At 36.7% G+C, this 19,265-nt stretch overlaps 1 protein-coding gene across 1 annotated transcript in view; it reads left to right on the forward strand.

Annotated features, from left to right (window-relative positions):
• Window positions 1–19,265, forward strand: part of TTC28 (tetratricopeptide repeat domain 28) — a 713,442-nt gene that overhangs the window by 370,258 nt on the left and 323,919 nt on the right. Inside the window, exon 3 of the mRNA XM_025400555.1 lies at window positions 16,623–16,770. Coding sequence (XP_025256340.1) covers window positions 16,623–16,770 — 148 coding nt within the window. The remainder of the gene's footprint in view (window positions 1–16,622; window positions 16,771–19,265) is intronic.

The following is a 19,265-nucleotide window of genomic DNA, read 5'->3' on the forward strand; positions in this document are numbered from 1 at the left end:
TGGCAGTTGACTGGGCAGGCTGCAGTTATCTAGTAAGTTTATTATTTGGAAAAGACATTAAATGCAGGTTAAATAATGTCCTTTGACTTGAATGGAAAAGAAAAAAACAGGTGCCAGAAAACAGAAATCCAAAAATCTATCTAAAGGCACATGAAACACTCCTTCCTATCAAAGACTTATCCTGATACACTGATTATTAGAATTATTGGCCAGGCGCAGTAGCTCACGCCTGTAATCCCAGCACCTGGGGAGGCCAGGGCAGGCGGATCACAGGGTCATGAGTTCAAGACCAGCGTGGCCAATATTGTGAAACCCTGTCTCTACTAAAAATACAAAAATTAGCTGGGCGTGATGGCGGGCACCTGTAGTCCCAGCTATTGAGGAAGCTGAGGCAGGAGAATTGCTTGAACCTGGGAGGCAGAGGTGGCAGTGAGCCAAGATCATGCCACTCCAGCCTGGGTGACAGAGTGAGACTCCATCTCAAAAATAATTATTACAGGGTTTCCAAGGTCCAAGCCTGATACCTATTTTAGAATTAAAGAGTTCAGTATTGTCATCTCATTCCTGCTACTATAAATTATCATAAGTTTTGCTGCATATATGTGGGTATTCTATTTTCCAAAACTTTTTCTAAGTTGTCATTTATGGGATAGCTAGTCTCTACTGGACACTGTGCTGGGTGCTTTCCATAGTTTATCACTAACCCTCACAATACCCTGCAAGAAGTTCTTACAATGACTATTTCACAAAAGAGGTGGTTACAAAACTTGCCCCAAATCATAGAGCTACAAAGTGAGACAAACCTACTGTCATACTCTCTCTCCACTTTCCACACTGCCTCCTTGATAAAAGAATTAATAGTGTGCAATTAACCTCTAAATCAGCTCTTTGTCTTGAAATTCTTATACTTGTAAAATTCAACATATGGAGGCAGAAATGAAGGAAAATCAGAAATGACACAAAATTTATGAACATGAATATTTAATATCTATTCCATTAGCAACCGTTGATTGTAGAACAATTTTTAATGAATTGGATGGAGGAAAAATTCATTTCATTAACCTTTCATGTAAATTATTGAACCAAACAGGCCACTATACTTGCAACTCAGTTCGATGTTAATTAGATTACAGGCATGAGGTTTTAAATCAAAGAGAAACAAAAGAAGCCATCAGCAAGCTTCTCAGCCAATGCCTGTTTGTTTGGTGGCTAAAATGGATTTTTTACCAGCAGTATAATTTGCTATATTTCTTTTATCTTCTGATATTTTCAAGTGAATTTTCTCTTGCTTCTATTTGTTGACATTTTATATTAAAAATAAAAATAAAAACATTGAGAATCAGCAAAGAACACATTCTTCATGTCACAGTGTGTTTTACCTGATCAGCTGGGAGGAAATATTCCTACCTCTCCAGAAAACTAAACTTGTATTTTTCACTAGTCTGTCATATTGTATACTGAAAGCACATGCAAAAGGATTGGGAGCTATTTTAGAAAACACCAGTATTTAGTTTGGAACCCAGAATCAGAGACCCAAATGTCCTAAACATAAATGTTCTAACCAAATCTGCAGCTGTGAATTGTTTCTCTCTCTAACGTTGACTTTCAGTACATTTAAAATCAATTTCTAAAGGAAACCTGCTCTCAATTCTGATTGTTTCATGTATCAGCTACTTCTTTTCCCAAAATTAATGTTAAATTAATTGTATCAAAAGTGTTATTAAGGTGACAGGTTTATGAGAAAATCACATTTTAAAAAAGAATTAGAAATTTGATAAGAAGTCAAAGAAAAGACAAAATGCCAACCAGAAATTAAATAACTAAGTAGGTGTTATTTTCTAGCAATGGGGGGAATCCCGAAGTACAGTTTATGTCAGATTATAAAATGTGTATAGCATTACTGGAGTTTTCAAAACTTTAAACATAAACAATGAAAGAAGTTTGCAGTCCCCTAGAGTAGTGGTTCTGAACTTTCCATATCTTGGGCCTTCATTCTATAGGTGCAGTATAGGAAATGTGTAACGTCATGCTAAAAAAATAAAAAATAAAAAAAAAAAACCTAGAGAATTACCTGAACATTTTCCAAGAAATCGTCTGGCTTTGGCACGAGTTCTGTGCCCCTGCCCTACCAATCCTCTACCAACTCTAGAACACAGAGAATGTGTGCTTTTATACACATAGCCTGGTCCTGGTCCTGAGGAATATGGTAAGACCAGAAGCAGAATGGAAAAAAATAGTAGTAGCAGCGAGAACAGTGGATTAGGAAAAAAACAGTGAAGCTAAAAATATGGGGATTAAAGCAGCCAAAATTCTCACCAACTGTTGAAAAAAACACATGGCATCTTGCCTACTATAATGTAACTACACCCAAATCATGTCAGATTAATGGGAATTCACTCCTTCCAGAAAGCAGTCTCTGAAAAATTATTACTATAAGTAGATATACACTGAGATATGGGCACTCTGCATAAGGCTTCTTCAGGCAGATGAAATTCTACCATTAATGACTTACTCTTTTGATCTTTCTGGCTATCAACTCTTTCTTTTCCCTTCAAATTATTCAAATGGAATTCTCTAGCATTATACCAAAAAGAAGAGCAAAGCAATACGCTAACATGACACATCTCATGAAATGTCAAAGTTATTTGAAGTTTTGAGAAGAGAATTTTTTAAATTAATAAGGTTTATTTTTAGAGCAGTTTTTGGTTCACAGCAAAATTGAGCAGACAGTACAGAGAGTTTCTGTATACCCCTGTCCTCATACATGTATAACCTACCCATTATTGACATCCCACACCACAGTGTTTTATTATTTGTTATAATCTATAGAGGATTATCTTTTTTTTTTTTGTATTTGTTTTTTTTTATTATTATACTTTAAGTTCTAGGGTACATGTGGATAACGTGCAGGTTTGTTACATATGTATACTTGTGCCATGTTGGTGTGCTGTACCCATCAACTCGTCAGCGCCCATCAACTCGTCATTTACATCAGGTATAACTCCCAATGCAATCCCTCCCTCCTCCCCCCTCCCCATGATAGGCCCCGGTGTATGATATTCCCCTTCCCGAGTCCAAGTGATCTCATTGTTCAGTTCCCACCTATGAGTGAGAACATGTGGTGTTTGGTTTTCTGTTCTTGTGATAGTTTGCTGAGAATGATGGTTTCCAGCTGCATCCATGTCCCTACAAAGGACACAAACTAAAAAAAAAAAAAAAAAAAAAAGAGGATTATCTTAATATAAAAATTATAGAATAAAATGAAGAGTTCACACAATTTTTTAAAAGAGGAAATACAAAGAAATGCCCATCTCTACTCCTCCTATAGCCCCAATTCTTGGAATAGTCCCTCTCTTCTGACTTTAGGTGTTTGGGAAAGCACAGTTCAAGAAATACTGCTGGCTTACTGACAACTAATACTTTTGTCAGTTGCTTCAATTACTGGTGAGTAGTAAGAATCTCCAGAAAAGAACATGCATCTGAGGAAGGGACCTGAACAGGGTGACATGAGTAAGTGATGAGAACAGGGCAGAAAGGCAAAACTATGTGCCTAAAAAACACTTGCATAAATATTTGACACATTTTTCTACAGAATAAATTTACAAGCCATGAGTGGTGGCTCACATCTGTAATTGCAGCACTTTGGGAGGTCGAGATGGGAGGATCACTTGAGTCCAGGAGTTCAAAACCAGCTTGGACAACATGGCAAGATCCTGTCTCTACAAAAAAAAAATTTAAATTAAAAATTAGCCAGGCATGGTGGCACACACCTGTAGTCCTAAGTACTTGCGAGGCTAAGACAGGAAGATAACTTGAGCCCAGGAGGTCAAGGTTTCCATAAGCCATGATCACACCTCAGCACTCCAGCCTGGGTAAAGGAGTGAAACTCTGTCCAAAAAAGACGACTACACTTCCCAGCCTATTTCTTCTCTGTCCCATGTTATATGATCTTTCTACATTGACATGAATGTAGGGTACCATGTGTCAAAATGAAAAAAACAAGAAAAGAAAAATGACTGCCTCTCAATACTTACTTGTATAAAAATACAACATGTTTTATATCTTTTCAAAAAGAGGTTCCAGTTCTAAGCAAGATGAAACAAGTACACTTCATTTAATCTTTTCCATTGAACACAACTATACCCTGAAAAGACTTCATAGTATAGCTCTCTGAAGAGTAAATGGTAGCAGGTGACTTAAGGGAGGAGAACAGAATTCAAAGCAGTAACAAGCCAGCAGTGGGTTTCCTGATTTGTTTTGGTTTTTCTTTCCCATCTCGTGTTACCAGCTTGGATTCAAAGGCAGCTTCAAATCAGGATGCACTTATTGGGTGCAAACAGAAAGTGCGCCAAGAAAGCCTTCTCTTTGGTTAGAGAAGCAAAAAAGGGAACTCTTAAGGTCAGAAAGAATAAAGAAAATCTGGTTTTCTTAATATTCTCTCACAGTCCACACTCCAGGCAAGCCAGCAGTGATGGGGATGATGAAAGCAGTGGAGGGGGCCAGGGCAGTGACTCCTGCCTGTCATCTCAGCACTGTAGGAGGCCGAGGCAGGAGGATCACTTGAGTCCAGGAGTTTGAGACTAGTCTGGACAACATAGTAAGACTCTCATCTCTTAAAAAAAATAATTAGCTGGGTGTGGTGGCACACACCTGTACCCCCAGCTACTTGGGAGGTTGAGGTGGGAGAATCACTTGAGCCCAGGACGTCAAGGATGTAGTGAACTATGATCACACCACTGCACTCCAGCCCGGGTGACAGAGCAAGACCCCAAAACAACAAGCAAAAGCGGTGTATAATGGGCAGGCATCTAAATTCTGAGGAAGGAGACCCTTCTCTCTGACTATAGGAGCTGTGGTCTTGAGGGTACAAATTGAGTTAACAGTACTTTTTTCCTCTCTCTGCATTTTCACTGCTTGATACTTTAAGTAGACATAATTACAGGATATGTATGGCAACACAGGGAAACTAAAGTTCTACCTTTTGGCCGGAGATAGGAAGGAAGACAGTCAGAGAGCTGGAAAGTGTTGAAGATATCAGATATAGGAGTGAGCTCATGAGAGCAATCCCATTATGTGGTGTGTATGGTTCTTACCCTAAATAGCATGCCAAAGGCTGTGAAAAGTGTAGGATAGGCCACTATCCAGTTCTCAGAACACTCAGTGGTACATATGAAGGACAGGTCCTAATAGAACAACAAAAGCTGTGAAAAGTTAACTGACATTGTGAATAAAGTCTATAAAATGTGTATTGAAAATTATAGCCTGAATCTAACCAGGTAAATTGTTTGCTAAACAAAAAAATAACTACATTCTTCTTAAAATATAAACAGGATATAAAGATTCATAAGATAATAACAAAATATTCAGAATATAAACCAAAGTTACTTGGCCTATGAAAGACCAGGGAAATCTCAACTCACAAGAAAATCAATCAATAGACACCAATTCTAAGATGACATAAAGGTTAAAATTATCACACAAAGATTTTAGTAGTAACTATTACAACCATTCTCTAATAAGTAAAGGCAACCCTTATAACAAATGGAAGGACAGAAACACTGAGAAAAGAAATAAAAGATATTAAAATGAATAAATAAATGTTTTAAAACAAAAGTACAGTAACTGGCAGGGTGCAGTGGCTCATGCCTATAATCCCAGCACTTTAGGAGGCGAAGGCAGGAGGATCACTTGAGCCCAGGAGTTTGAGACCTGCCTGGATGACATAGTGAGATCCTCTCTCTAAAAAAAAAAAAAAAAAAAAAAAATTTAAGTTAGCCAGACATGGTAGTGCATACCTGTAGCCCCAACTATGCAGGAGGCTTAAGTGGGAGGATCACTTGCACTCAAGGGTTCAAGGCTGCAGTGAGCCATGATCATACCACTGCATTCCAGCCTGAGTAACAGAGTGAGAACTTGTCTCAAAAAAAATTAATAATCATAATAGCACACAAAATTCAATCATATTTCATACTGGCAAGGAACAACTGAAAACTGAACTTTCAAAAACAATAGCTCCAAAAAATGAATTATTTAGATGTAAGTGTGACAAAATATGTGTAAGATATTTACAATGAAAACTAAAAAAATGCTCATGAAATAAATCAAAATGAAGACATAAATGGGGAAACATAGCCTGTTTATGAACTGAAAGACTAAATATAGTTATGATGCCTGTTCTCCCAAAATTGAACCAATACAAATAGATTTAACATAATGCCAATGAAAATCAAACAAGATTTTTTGTACATATAGACATCTGAGTCTACAAAGATTTATATGGAAAAGCAAAGAAACTAAAATAACCAAAGCAATTTTGAAAAGAAAAAGTTGGGTGCATCATAGAACCCAATTTTAAAACTTCCTAAAAAATTACAGTAATCAACACAATGTAATGAGAGAGGAGAAAGGAAGAAACAGGTCAGGCAGGCAGTTAGGGTGGGTCCTCTGTTGAATTCTTTCAAGCAAAAGAACAGCCTGCAGGCACAGATAAGGGAACTTGCACAGTGGGGCTTGCCTAAGATGCCCACAGCCACACAGATAAGAAAGGCTACATAGGTGACTTGCCCAAATACACCTGCAATGGAAAATTCCATCCCCTGACACATGTGCAGTAAGCGGAATAAAGCAATACGGAGTAACTCAAGCTTAGGGCCCACATGCGCATTAAAAGGATGAGGTGGAACTACCAGAACTTCGTGCCTTGTGCAAATGAGACACCCAGCCCTCATCAGTTTCTTATAAAAGTCTTTGCATTTAACTGTAATAACAGCAACCCTCTTCTAGATCCCTTCACCACAGCTGAGAGTTTCTTCTTTCGCTTATTAAACTTTCACTCCAACCTCATCCTTTGTGTCCATGCTCCTTAATTCTCTTAGTCATGAGACAAAGAACTCTGGGTAATACCTCACAACTCAGACTGTTACATTGTGGTGCATTGGTGAGACTGTAACAGTAATATTGTGAAGGGGTAGACACATATCAATAGAACAGAATAGAGAGTCCAGGAATAGACCCACACAACTATGAACAATTGATTTTTTTACAAAGGAGGGATTAAAAAAGAAAGGAACTTACTCTTTTCAATAAATGGCATTTGAACAATTGGACATTCATATAAATAAAAATGAATCTAAAACACTGTTTTGCACCTTATATAAGAATTAACTCAAACTGGACCACAAATCTAAATGTGAACAAGTAAAACTATAAGAATTTTAGAAGAAAATGTTTGTAACCAAGGATTAGATAAAAAGTTCTTAAACATGGTAACAAGGAGGAATCTAAGCAAAAATGGATAAGTAGATATCATAGCTCCAAGGGCCTGCCCCTCTGAAGCAATATCAAAAACTAAAGAAAAATTGTCAATACCAACTTTGTCAGGACTCTGGAGCACAGTCACAGGTTTACACCAGTGCAAAAAAAAAATCCAAATCCAGAAGAAAGCAACTTCAAAATGGCATACAAGTCTTTGACATTTTAGCTTCACCTTGCCCCATCCTCCTCCCTGGCTTGTTGACAGTCTTAAACTTGACAGTTCGCATTCCCATAGTGAGAACTAGGTCCCTGGTTCTCTAGGGAGCAGAGCAAACCTTATCTTCAAATAATTGTGTTTGTCTGATCTAACCTGTCTGGGGACTACCTATATTATTAATGCAAGGTATCTGCCTTTGTTTCACCTAACTCAAAATTCCCTCAGGGAAGAAAAGCAGCAGATACTCCTCAAAAACACTGTAATACAAACAAACAATCCCCAGTGACCTATACAAAAGACTACAGATAGTCCCCAGTACACAGCCAATCTGTACAAACTTGGAGAATTTTTTTCTTTTTTTTAGAGATAAGGTCTCACTCTGTTACCCAGGCTGGAATGCAGTGGAACCATCATAGCTCACTACAGCTTTGAACTCTTGGGCTCAAGCAATTCTCCCATCTTAGCTTCCCAAGTAGCTAGGACTATAGGTACATGCCACTACATCTGGCTAATATTTTAAATTTTGGTAGAGATGAGGAATTGCTGTGTTGCCCAGGCTGGTCTTGAACTCTTGGCCTTAAGTGATCCACCTGTCTCAGCTTCTGGAGTTGCTGGGATTACAGGCATGGCACAAGGCACCCTGCTCTGGCTCTAATTCTTCTTTTTTTCCCTATTCTGATTCTCTCTATCTCATTTTTTCCCGCTATTCAAGAAAACTGCTATCAAATCAACAAACAGCTACAACCCACAGTAAGCAAAAAATCACAAAAAGTGAAGTAAGCAAACAAACAAAAATCCCTAAAGGGGAAGAATCTCATTTTCAGAGTTTCACATATATTTTTAATGTTTAGAAAACTTAAAATGTTCTAAACATATTTTGTTTACAACAAAAGTATTACAAGGCATGCAAGAAGCAAGAAAGTATAGCCTATTCACAAAAGTAATTAATAGAAACTATCATATAGAAAGCACATATATTGAATTTACGAGAAAAGACTTTAATTCAGTTGTACTAAATATGCTCAGAGAGCTAAAATAAATCATGAACAAAGAGGTAAAGAGAACCAGGAGAACAATGTATAAAGAAATAGGGAGGGTGGCTGGCAAGATGGCCGAATAAGAGCAACTCCGGTCTGCAGCAAGGCAGGTGATTTCCCCATTGCTTGTGTGTGTCAGGTTTGTCAAAGATCAGATGATAGTAGATGTGTAGTGTTATTTCTGAGGCCTCCATTTTGTTCCATTGGTCTATATATCTGTTTTGGTACCAGTACCATGCTGTTTTGGTTAATGTAGCTTGTAGTAGAGATAGCATGATGCCTCCAGCTTTGTTCTTCTTGCCCAGGATTGTCTTGGTTATGTGGACTCTTTCTTGGTTCCAAATGAAGTTTAAAGTAGTTTTTTCCAATTCTGTGAAGAAAGTCAGTGGTAGCTTGATGGGGATAGCATTGAATCTATAAATTACTTTAGGTAGTAAGGCCATTTTCGTGATATTGATTCTTCCTATCCATGAGCATGGAATGTTTTTCCATTTGTTTGTGTCCTCTCTTATTTCCATGAGCAGTGGTTTATAGTTCTCCTTGAAGAGGTCCTTCACATCCCTTGTAAGTTGGATTCCTAGGTATTTTATTCTCTTAGTGGCAATTGTGAATAGGAGTTCACTCATGATTTGGCTCTCTGTCTGTTGTTGGTGTATAGGAATGCTTGTGATTTTTGCACATTGGTTTTGTATTCTGAGACTTTGCTGAAGTTGCTTATCAGCTTAAGGAGGTTTGGGGCTGAGATGATGTGGTTTTCTAAATATACAATCATGTTATCTGCAAACAGAGACAGTTTGACTCCTTCTCTTCCTATTTGAATACGCTTTATTGCTTTCTCTTGCCTGATTGCCCTGGCGAAAACTTCCAGTCCTATGTTGAATAGGAGTGGTGAGAGAGGGCATCCCTGTCTTGTGCCAGTTTTCAAAGGGAATGCTTCCAGTTTTTGCCCATTCAGTATGATATTGGCTGTGGGTTTGTCATAAACAGCTCTTATTATGCTCCATATGTTCCATTTTAGTTTATTGAGAGGTTTTAGCATGAAGGGCTGTTGAATATTGTCGAAGGCCTTTCCTGTGTCTATTGAGATAATCATGTGGTTGTTGTCATTGGTTCTGTTTATGTGATGGATTACGCTTATTGATTTGCCTAGGTTGAACCAGCCTTGCATCCCAGGGATGAAGCTGACTTGATTGTGGTGGATAAGCTTTTTGATATGCTGCTGGATTCGGTTTGCCAGTATTTTATTGAGGATTTTCACATCGATGTTCATCAGGGATATTGGCCTGAAATTCTCTTTTTTTGGTTGTGTCTCTACCAGGCTTTGGTATCAGGATGATGCTGGCCTCATAAAATGAGTTAGGGAGGATTTCCCCTTTTTCTATTGATAGGAATCGTTTCAGAAGGAATGGTACCAGCTCCTCTTTATATCTCTGGTAGAATTCGACTGTGAATCCATCTGGTCCTGGACTTTTTTTGTTTGGTAGGCTATTAGTTATTGCCTCAATTTCAGAACCTGTTATTGATCTGTTCAGAGATTCAACTTCTTCCTGATTTAGTCTTGGGAGAGTGTATGTAGGGTACAGGGATTTATCCATTTCTTCTAGATTTTCTAGTTTATTTGTGTAGAGGTGTTTATAGTATTCTCTGATGATAGTTTGTATTTCTGTGGGATCGGTGATGATATCCCCTTTATCATTTTTTATTGCATCTATTTGATTCTTCTCTCTTTTCTTCTTTATTAGTCTTGCTAGTGGTTTATTTTGTTGATCTTTTCAAAAAAACAGATCCTGGATTCATTGATTTTTTGAAGGGTTTTTTGTGTCTCTGTCTCCTTCAGTTCTGCTCTGATCTTAGTTATTTCCTGCCTTCTGCTAGCTTTTGAATTTGTTTGCTCTCGCTTCTCTAGTTCTTTTAATTGTGATGTTAGCGTGTCAATTTTAGATCTCTCATGCTTTCTCTTGTGGGTATTTAGTGCTATAAATTGCCCTCTACACACTACTTTAAATGTTTCCCAGAGATTCTGGTACGTTGTGTCTTTGTTCTCATTGATTTCAAAGAACATCTTTATTTCTGCCTTCATTTCGTTATGTGCCTAGTAGTCATTCAGGAGCAGGTTGTTCAGTTTCCATGCAGTTGTGTGGTTTTGAGTGAGATTCTTAATCCTGAGTTCTAATTTGATTGCACTGTAGTGTGAGAGACAGTTTGTTGTGATTTCTGTTCTTTTACATTTGCTGAGGAGTGTTTTACTTCCAATTATGTGGTCAATTTTAGAATAAGTATGATGTGGTGCTGAGAAGAATGTATATTCTGTTGATTTGGGTGGAGAGTTCTGTAGATGTCTGTTAGGTCCACTTGGTGAGTTCAAGTCCTAGATATCATTGTTAATTTTCTGTCTCATTGATCTAATATTGACAGTGGGGTGTTAAAGTCTCCCATTATTGTTGTGTGGGAGTCTGAGTCTCTTTGTAGGCCTCTAAGGACTTGCTTTATGAATCTGGGTGCTCCTATATTGGTTGCATATATATTTAGGATAGCTTTTCTTGTTGAATTGATCCCTTTACCATTATGTAGTGACCTTATTTGTCTCTTTTGATCTTTGTTGGTTTGAAGTCTGTTTTATCAGAGACCAGGATTGTAACCCTTGCTTTTTTTTGCTTTCTGTTTGCTTGGCAGATCTTCCTCCATCCCTTTATTTTGAGCCTGTGTATGTCTTTGCACGTGAGATGGGTCTCCTGAATACAGCACACTAATGGTCTTAACTCTTTATCCAATTTGCCAGTCTGTGTCTTTTAATTGGGGTCATTTAGCAGTTGTACTTACAGAGATAGAGTAGAATGATGGTTGCAGAGCCTGGGAAAGGGTAGTGTATGTGGGGGCGAGCAAGGTGGTATGGTTAATGAGTACAAAAATATAGTTAGATAGAATGAATAAGATCTAGTATTTGGTAGCATAACAGGATAACCATAGTCTACAATAATTTATTGTACATTTAAAAATAACTAAAAGACTGTAATTGGATTGTTTGCAACACAGAGAAAGGATAAATTCTTGTGGTGATGGATACCCCATTTACTCTGATGTGATTATTATGCATCGTATGCTTGTATTAAACTATCTTATGTATCTCATAAATATATACACCTACTTTGGACCTGCAAAAATTAAAAATATAAAGTTTTCAAAAATCATTTTTTCTTTTAAAACCAAGTTTTATATATTCTCTAAGTTTATTCTTTTCCATCACAATTGAACAAAATTGTTTTGTATACATACAGTGATATTAAAGTTCTTTTAGTTTTGGCCTCTTATAATCATTTTTGCTTTTGACTCAGTTGTGTTAACTTATAAGTCAGTGTGAGTTAATGGGTGCAGCACACCAACATGGCACATGTATACATATGTAACAAACCTGCATGTTGTGCACATGTACCCTAGAAGTTAAAGTATAATAAAAAAGAAAAAAAATTATAAGTCAGTGGTGCTGCTTTTTAAAATCTAGCATCAGCATTTCTATTTTCCCCATTTCTAATCATCTTTAAAATAAAATAAGGGAAAATTTACTAGAAAATCATGTGATTTACAAGTGTAGTTGAACAAAGTTGGTGATTATATGGAAAGCATATATAAAACATATGGAAGATATAAAACAATGTTATAATTAGAAATATTCTTCAGGAGATTTTAAAGGTTCAAATTCCAAATGTGAAATACGGACTAAGAAGATTAAAGTAGGCTGGGCATGGTGGCTCACACCTGTAATCTAGCACTTTGGGAAGCTGACATGGGTGGATCATTTGAGGTAAGGAGTTTGAGACCAGCCTAGCCAACATGGTGAAACCCCACCTCCACTAAAAATACAAATATTAGCCAGGAGTGGTGGTGCACATCTGTACTTCCAGCTACCTGGGAGGCTGAGGCAGGAGAATTGCTGGAACCTGGGAGGTGGAGGTTGCAGTGAGCTGCGACTGTACCACTTCACTTCAGCCTGGGTGACAGCAAGACTGTCTCAAAAAAGAAAAAAAAAAAAAAGAATATTAAAGTATAACATTTGAAAATACAGATAAAATCAAAGACAGATTGTTTGCAAATACTTGAAATAAGTACTAGGTTATGCATTGTACATGTGAGTATACACTATTCTATATATCATTACATATTACATATATTTATTACATATGTTGTTATACACATGTAACTGTGAACATAGTAGTTTACCTTATTACTCATTTAGGCCAAGGGAGAGTAAGGTTATTGTTTGGTTCAGTGACATTTTGGAATTCTAAACCAGGAATGATGTGTTGAAAGTAAAGACTAAAGGTCTTTCCTTGCTTCCAGAGGTACTTGCAGAGTGAATTGTTTACTGTTTCACTTATTTAGTCTTTCAGTGTTTTTATTTTCACCCTCTGGAGTGAGAGAAATGCCATTTAGTAAAAAGCAAATGCTAGTAATACTAACAATTTTGACAATAGGGCATAAATACTTTGGTCATTAATTACATTTTTGTTACCTCTGAAATATTACAACATTAGTTACTTTTAGTTAGCATTTACTGCAGTCAGCAGTCAAGACACTTAGAGCTTTTTATATTTTTTCCCTCTCAACTGTGAGCATCTTGAGGGTGCTCTAGTCTCATTTTTTTTTTTTTTTAATTTGTGTTATGTGTCATGGTGCCTGGCACTGTTGATTTTTAGGGAATGTTAATTGAGAGAAAGAAGTAATGGAAACTTATTCTTGTAATCCAGTTGTCTTTATATGATTTGTGAAGTCATCTAGTAGTATGCATGGAATAATCACTGTGGTATATTTGTGGTGACCAAAAAGAAAATAATGAATGGAGCACTTGAAAATCTAGGCATCCCACTTTAGTCGAGTTTATTTACTAGCTCCCTATATGTTTCTCTTCTTCTTGGCTAAAGCTTCAGCCTAAAATCATTGTACTTAGGGTATAGGTGTTCTCAACAGTTAGTCCATGTTGCCAAACCGATGACCAGCATGTGGTGTATGTTGGTGGGTTCATGAAGTAAGTGTGTATATGATCTGATGTTGACTGGGCACCAAGTATTCACCATTGCCCTGGAGATCCCAACTTTGGCATGCTGCACCTATTCTGCCTTTCTATGTATAAATTAGTACTTCTCCCAGATGAATTGGTTTTGTGTGAAACCTGTGATAATAAGATAAATATTAGTAGCTGGAACCCATAGAAGGAGAAGCAGATACACTCTTGGCAGGTCATGACAATTTCCTTGAAGCTTGGATAAACAGCTGTGAATCTCAACACATCCTGACCTTTGCTTTGGAGAAGGCTAGCAAGCCTATGGGTGGCTGTTATCTCGCTCAGAACTTGGTAATACCAATTTATTTTAGTCAGGTGGTTTAGATTTTGTCTGGGAGCCTTATAGCAATGAGAAGTCTCAATTATATAGTTTCTTGATTGCTCATAGTCTTTTATGGAACAAGAGAAAGAATGAATGAGACAGTTATAGAAATGGAATAATATTATATTGAATGCTAAAATATTTAAAATATTTATTGGACTCCCTTGTATTCTGTTAGTCTATAATTATGTGTTTATATTAAGATTCTTTTCCCATTAAATAATAACAAAAATAGCTAATTTTATTGGGTGCTTAACTCTTTGCCAATTACTGTACTGGATTCTCTTTATTCTATTTCAATAACTCACAATCAGGTTTTATCATCAGCTTGAATTCCATAGTGACGTATCTCTCACAAAAGTATAAACAACTCATTTTTATTCAACAGCCATTTGTACATGTAATGAATATTGTATGGATAAATGTTGGGAGAGCCCCACTCTATGAGTTTGGAGCAGGGGGGTTGTCAGAGCTGTGCTCTTTATGCTATCTTTAGAGGGATACAACCCTAAGCTTTTAACAGGTAAAATCTTATAAAGTTGGATTAGAGACTCTGGAAGGGCATAAGGGAAGACCAAAGATGACCTTTGACCCTTCTCTCCTATATCACTTTTTAAAATATTTTCCTGAAGAAAGGAAACCAAGATTGTGGGAGGCATCGTCCAGTCTTACCTTTTCTTACCTAATTTGAAAGTGTTCTAAGAAAACAAAACATGCACATTCTCCTTGAGCTCCTGCGTGAACATGAGACCAAAGCTTGCATTTAACACTGAACTTTAGCTACCTCCCTAGCGGTAGATAAATCATACTTTTCAGTGGTTTTACTTGGCAGACAGGAGAATCAGTTGCCCTCTCAAGTAAGCAATGTTTTGCTTCAAATATGTAAGAAGTTATCAGAATTCATTGGTACTAACTTAAGTTTTTTTTCTTATAATATGTGAAATCAATAACTAAGACATTTTTGTGTCTCTTAGTTAAGTTTACAGTTATTCGGCATTTTTGTATATAAAAACATACAAATATGTATATTTTTAGTTTAGTTTTAATATAGCATTTCTGTAGTGATGTAAACTGTAGTTATTTTTAGTTGGAATATACTGTTGCCTCTTGGAATATAGAAACTACCTAAAAAGTGAATTGAAAAAGGTAATGAAAAACTGTTTGTAAACACATTAAAGATTAAAACAGTGACTGAGTCCAGTGAAGGGAAGTGATCCTATGAATTAGTAATGAAAGTACATTTATAGGTTATTATCTTACTGGGGTCTGAGTTTTAACAGCTGCTGATACTTTAATAGAAGCCTGAGTAGTCTGTCATAATTTGATTATTCATTCTGTTTATGGATTGTTTTTTAATAGAAACACTGAATGGTGTTGCCTATCTTAAATTACCTCAAAGAGTCATTATAATATTAAGATAAGTAAATATATCTTGTAAACATGAAAGGTGCTTTTTCACTCTCTGTGTATATGCATTTGTAATATAAAAATTTTAAATTATGTATTTTGTATTGAGTGATAGTTTTAGGAGTTTGAAACTTCATTTAGATCCCAAGAATACAATTTGTAACAATTTCTAAGTATATTGGACTGAAAAAAATACGTTTGTGTTATAAACAGAATTGTAAGAGAATTTCAGTTGAATAGGAGACCAGGTATTTTAGAAGCAGATGTTGTCATATAAGCAATGAATATGTTAATTATATGTTATTTGCATGTATTAATTAGGTACACACCTAATTTGCTGGTTGTATACAGGTAATAACACTTTGTCACCTGCTTGGTTTTACTCTGTGTACTTGAAAACAAACTGCAGGCTGGATGTAGTGGCTTACGCCTGTAATCTCAGCACTTTGGGAGGCTGAGGTGGGAGGATTGCTTGAGCCCAGGAGTTCAAGGCTGCAGTAAGCTAGGATTGCGCAACTGCACTGAAGCCTGGTTGAAAAAGTGAGACCCTCTATTAAAAGAAAGAAAAAGAGAAAAGAAAACAAATGGCAGTTTCTTAAAACTATTCTAAAATTTAAATATTTAAATGTCTTATTAATTCTCTGGTCTTTTCTGCAGTTAGTTGGAACGAGGAATTTTTCCTATAATCACAATTGATAATACTAGTTTTTAAAATAATTCAATTAAAGACTACAAAGGACAATAACCTTTTTTGGTTTCTAAGCACAGCACACATATAGGTAATTGCTTTGAAATACTATGTTTGAAACAACACATTAAAAGTAAGTAGCCATGTTGTGTTACTCATTATTAAAATTATCTTAATAGTAATCACACACTGATTTGTTCCTTTATAATTATTTAAGAGCGGGAAATAGAAAATAAGTAGAATTCATCTCATTTATTTTTGCACTGTACCAGATACTTAGGTGAGATATAAAGAAATCTTCATGTCCCTGTCCTGAGGAGCTTATGGCATTAAAGGTGGGATAAGAAATATTTTTTAAATAGTTCAAAAACAATAAAAGTAGTATGTGAATAAATATCAAAGAATGTGATAAAATTGATGTGTCTTAGAAGTGAAAAGATGTAAATTTTAAGTAGAAGTTGCCTGATGAAAGTATGCTTATGATGTTAGAAGTTAGTTCATTTCATCACGAACTGTTCACTAGGTTTTTAAATCAAGTACATCTCAATCTTCGTTCTGCTGACCTGTTGTTCTAGTAAAGAATCACCATCAGTCTTGTTGGAGCACAGGCAAAACATGCATTATATATCTTTTATTTCTAGGCATACTTCCGACAGGGTGTTGCCCTCCAGTACCTTGGACGTCATGCCGATGCCCTGGCAGCCTTTGCATCTGGACTGGCTCAAGACCCCAAGAGTCTCCAGCTTCTGGTGGGGATGGTGGAAGCCGCCATGAAATCTCCCATGAGAGGTAAATATGATAAAAGTACTTGGTATAACATTAATTTAAAGAAGAAGATTTCTAGCCTTCCAAGACTTTAGGCTCAGGCACAGAGAACTGATAGGTTATCGAATTAGCTAAGATTTGATATTTTAGACCAAGGAAGATGAAGAATAACTGCCAACAAGTGATGTTAATGAGGCAGAATAGTATGGTAGAAGGGCCACTCACATAGAAGTTTGTGGACCTACATTACATTCTTAAATTTTTCACTAACTGTATGACAATGGGTAAATGGATCAACTTCTCTGGATTTCAGGATTATTTAAAAACCCTTATAGTTTTTCTGTAGTCTGAAATTCTGTAATTCTAAACCACAACACTTTTAGTAGGAAATTGATTTCTCAGATGGACCAATATATGCCTTCTAGAAATACTCAAATAAGAGAAGACATTTGACATTCTTATATTTCATAAAAGAAATACACATCTAATTGTAGGCTGTGCCTCAAATTTTTCAGAGGAGCATTAAAAATTAAAAGAAGAAAGAAACAAGACAGATACCAGTTTACATATTTTATCCCTATTCTTACTTCTAATTTACGCTGGTTGATATTCTGGAATAAACAAAAGAATGGATTGAAAATGGTACTGTGGAGGTTGGAGGAGTTCTGAGGCCCAAAACAGATTGGCTTCATTTTGAGGAATGTTGATTTTTGAGGAATGAATTCTTGGGAAGATTTGACTAAAAGTATATATAGCAATTGCTGTCTTTGGGGAGTGATAGAGACACTGAGGCAGATTTATGGTAGACAGTAGACAGCTAATAATGATTCATTTTAATCAGGGTATGTCAAGCAGAACTCTCTTTTTCAGTCTGAAGTGGTATGTTTTTGAATTTTTCTTATGGAAAAATGAACCTAAAATTTTTGATGGCATCATTCAACATTTTATCTAGTTTTGAAAATGTTTGCAGCCTTAGATATTTTTAATATACTGGCTAGTATTATACTTGGCTCAAAGTATGTGCGAAATAAAAGTTTGATAAACTAAATGGTACTGATTTGGTCTCTGGGTAATTTATAGCTATAAAAAATATTTTCTTGAAATTCAGGGATTTCATATTTTAGGAAGAAAGTCTTAAGAAAACCTCTCTTCATGCGATTTTATAAACTCTACAAAGCTGAGATTTTGCCACAGGCTGAAACCTCCTAGGGACCTGCTGTTAATAAACTCTGACTGGCCAGGCATGTTGGCTCACACCTGTAATCCCAGCACTTTGGAAGGCCGAGGTGGGCAGATCATGAGGTCAGGAGTTTGAGACCAACCTGACCAACATGCTGAAACCCCGTCTCTACTAAAAATACAAAAATTAGCTGGGCGTGGTGGCACATGCCTGTAATCCCAGCTATTCAGGAGGCTGGGGCAGGAGAATCGCTTGAACCTGGGAGGCGGAGGTTGCAGTGAGCCGAGATCGTGCCACTGCACTCCAGCCTGGGTGACAGAGTGAGACTCCATCTCTAAATAAATAAATAAATAAACTCCGACTTAGAGCAGATGCATTTTGGAGCTCCAGGGCTTAGGGAGCAGGGGCAGAATGGACAACAAGAAAAAAGTCATTTTATCTCTCCTTTCCATTTTCTAGTTTTTTCTTGTTCTCTCCCTATACCCCTCCAAAAGGAATTTATGTGGAACATTTTTTATTTGGTTCATGAAGATATTACTTCTTTATTCTGAGGTGCTTCTGCTGCTGCCTTAGAATATTGGAGTGAATGTGTTGAGATCAGTAGAATCATACTTACCATTTTGCCTTTGAAGCGATCTATTTAGATAAATGTAGGGAAATCGTCCCTGCACTGCTAGAAATAGCTCAGAGCTGCCTTAGGGTTTTCTCTACCAGGTTCTTTCCCATCTTATGTAACTGACCTAAGGCTGAACCTGGAGAAAGCAACTTCTTACTGGTGCCTGGAGTGCTTCAGTATCTTCTTCTCTTCCCTTAAGGCAATTTAATTTATCTCATTTATTTTTAGCATTGCCTTTACCACTGTATCTATTCCAGGTGGGCTTTTCTTATCAACAATTTATGGAGTATGTTACGTTGCACAGTATTGTTCTGTGCATCATCCTACATCTTAATGACCTCTCTTTTTGTCATATGGTTGTAATTGACAAAATTTCTCATCATTTGCTGCCCACTTTTAGCCTCCTGCAGCTTCCTAAGTTTTGCCATTGTTGCATAGCTGTGCACTTTGGGTCACTTTACATATACGTCTGATCTGTTATGTCAGTTGTTTATATATATATATATATATATATATATATTTTGTATTTTAAAGGCTAGTCAAGTGAAGCAGTGAGAGTGGAGCAGGATAAATCTGTAACTGGTTGTGATCAGTTAGTTGTAACTACTATTGCACTCAGACCAGCCTGTTTTGTAATCCTTGAATGCAGCAGAGAAAACTTTCTGGTCTTGGTGCTTCTGTAAGCAGACAAAGCTCTTATGACCTGCACAGTGTTCCTGTGGT

Source organism: Theropithecus gelada, chromosome 10, assembly GCF_003255815.1.
Source record: "Theropithecus gelada isolate Dixy chromosome 10, Tgel_1.0, whole genome shotgun sequence".
Lineage (NCBI taxonomy): Eukaryota > Metazoa > Chordata > Mammalia > Primates > Cercopithecidae > Theropithecus > Theropithecus gelada.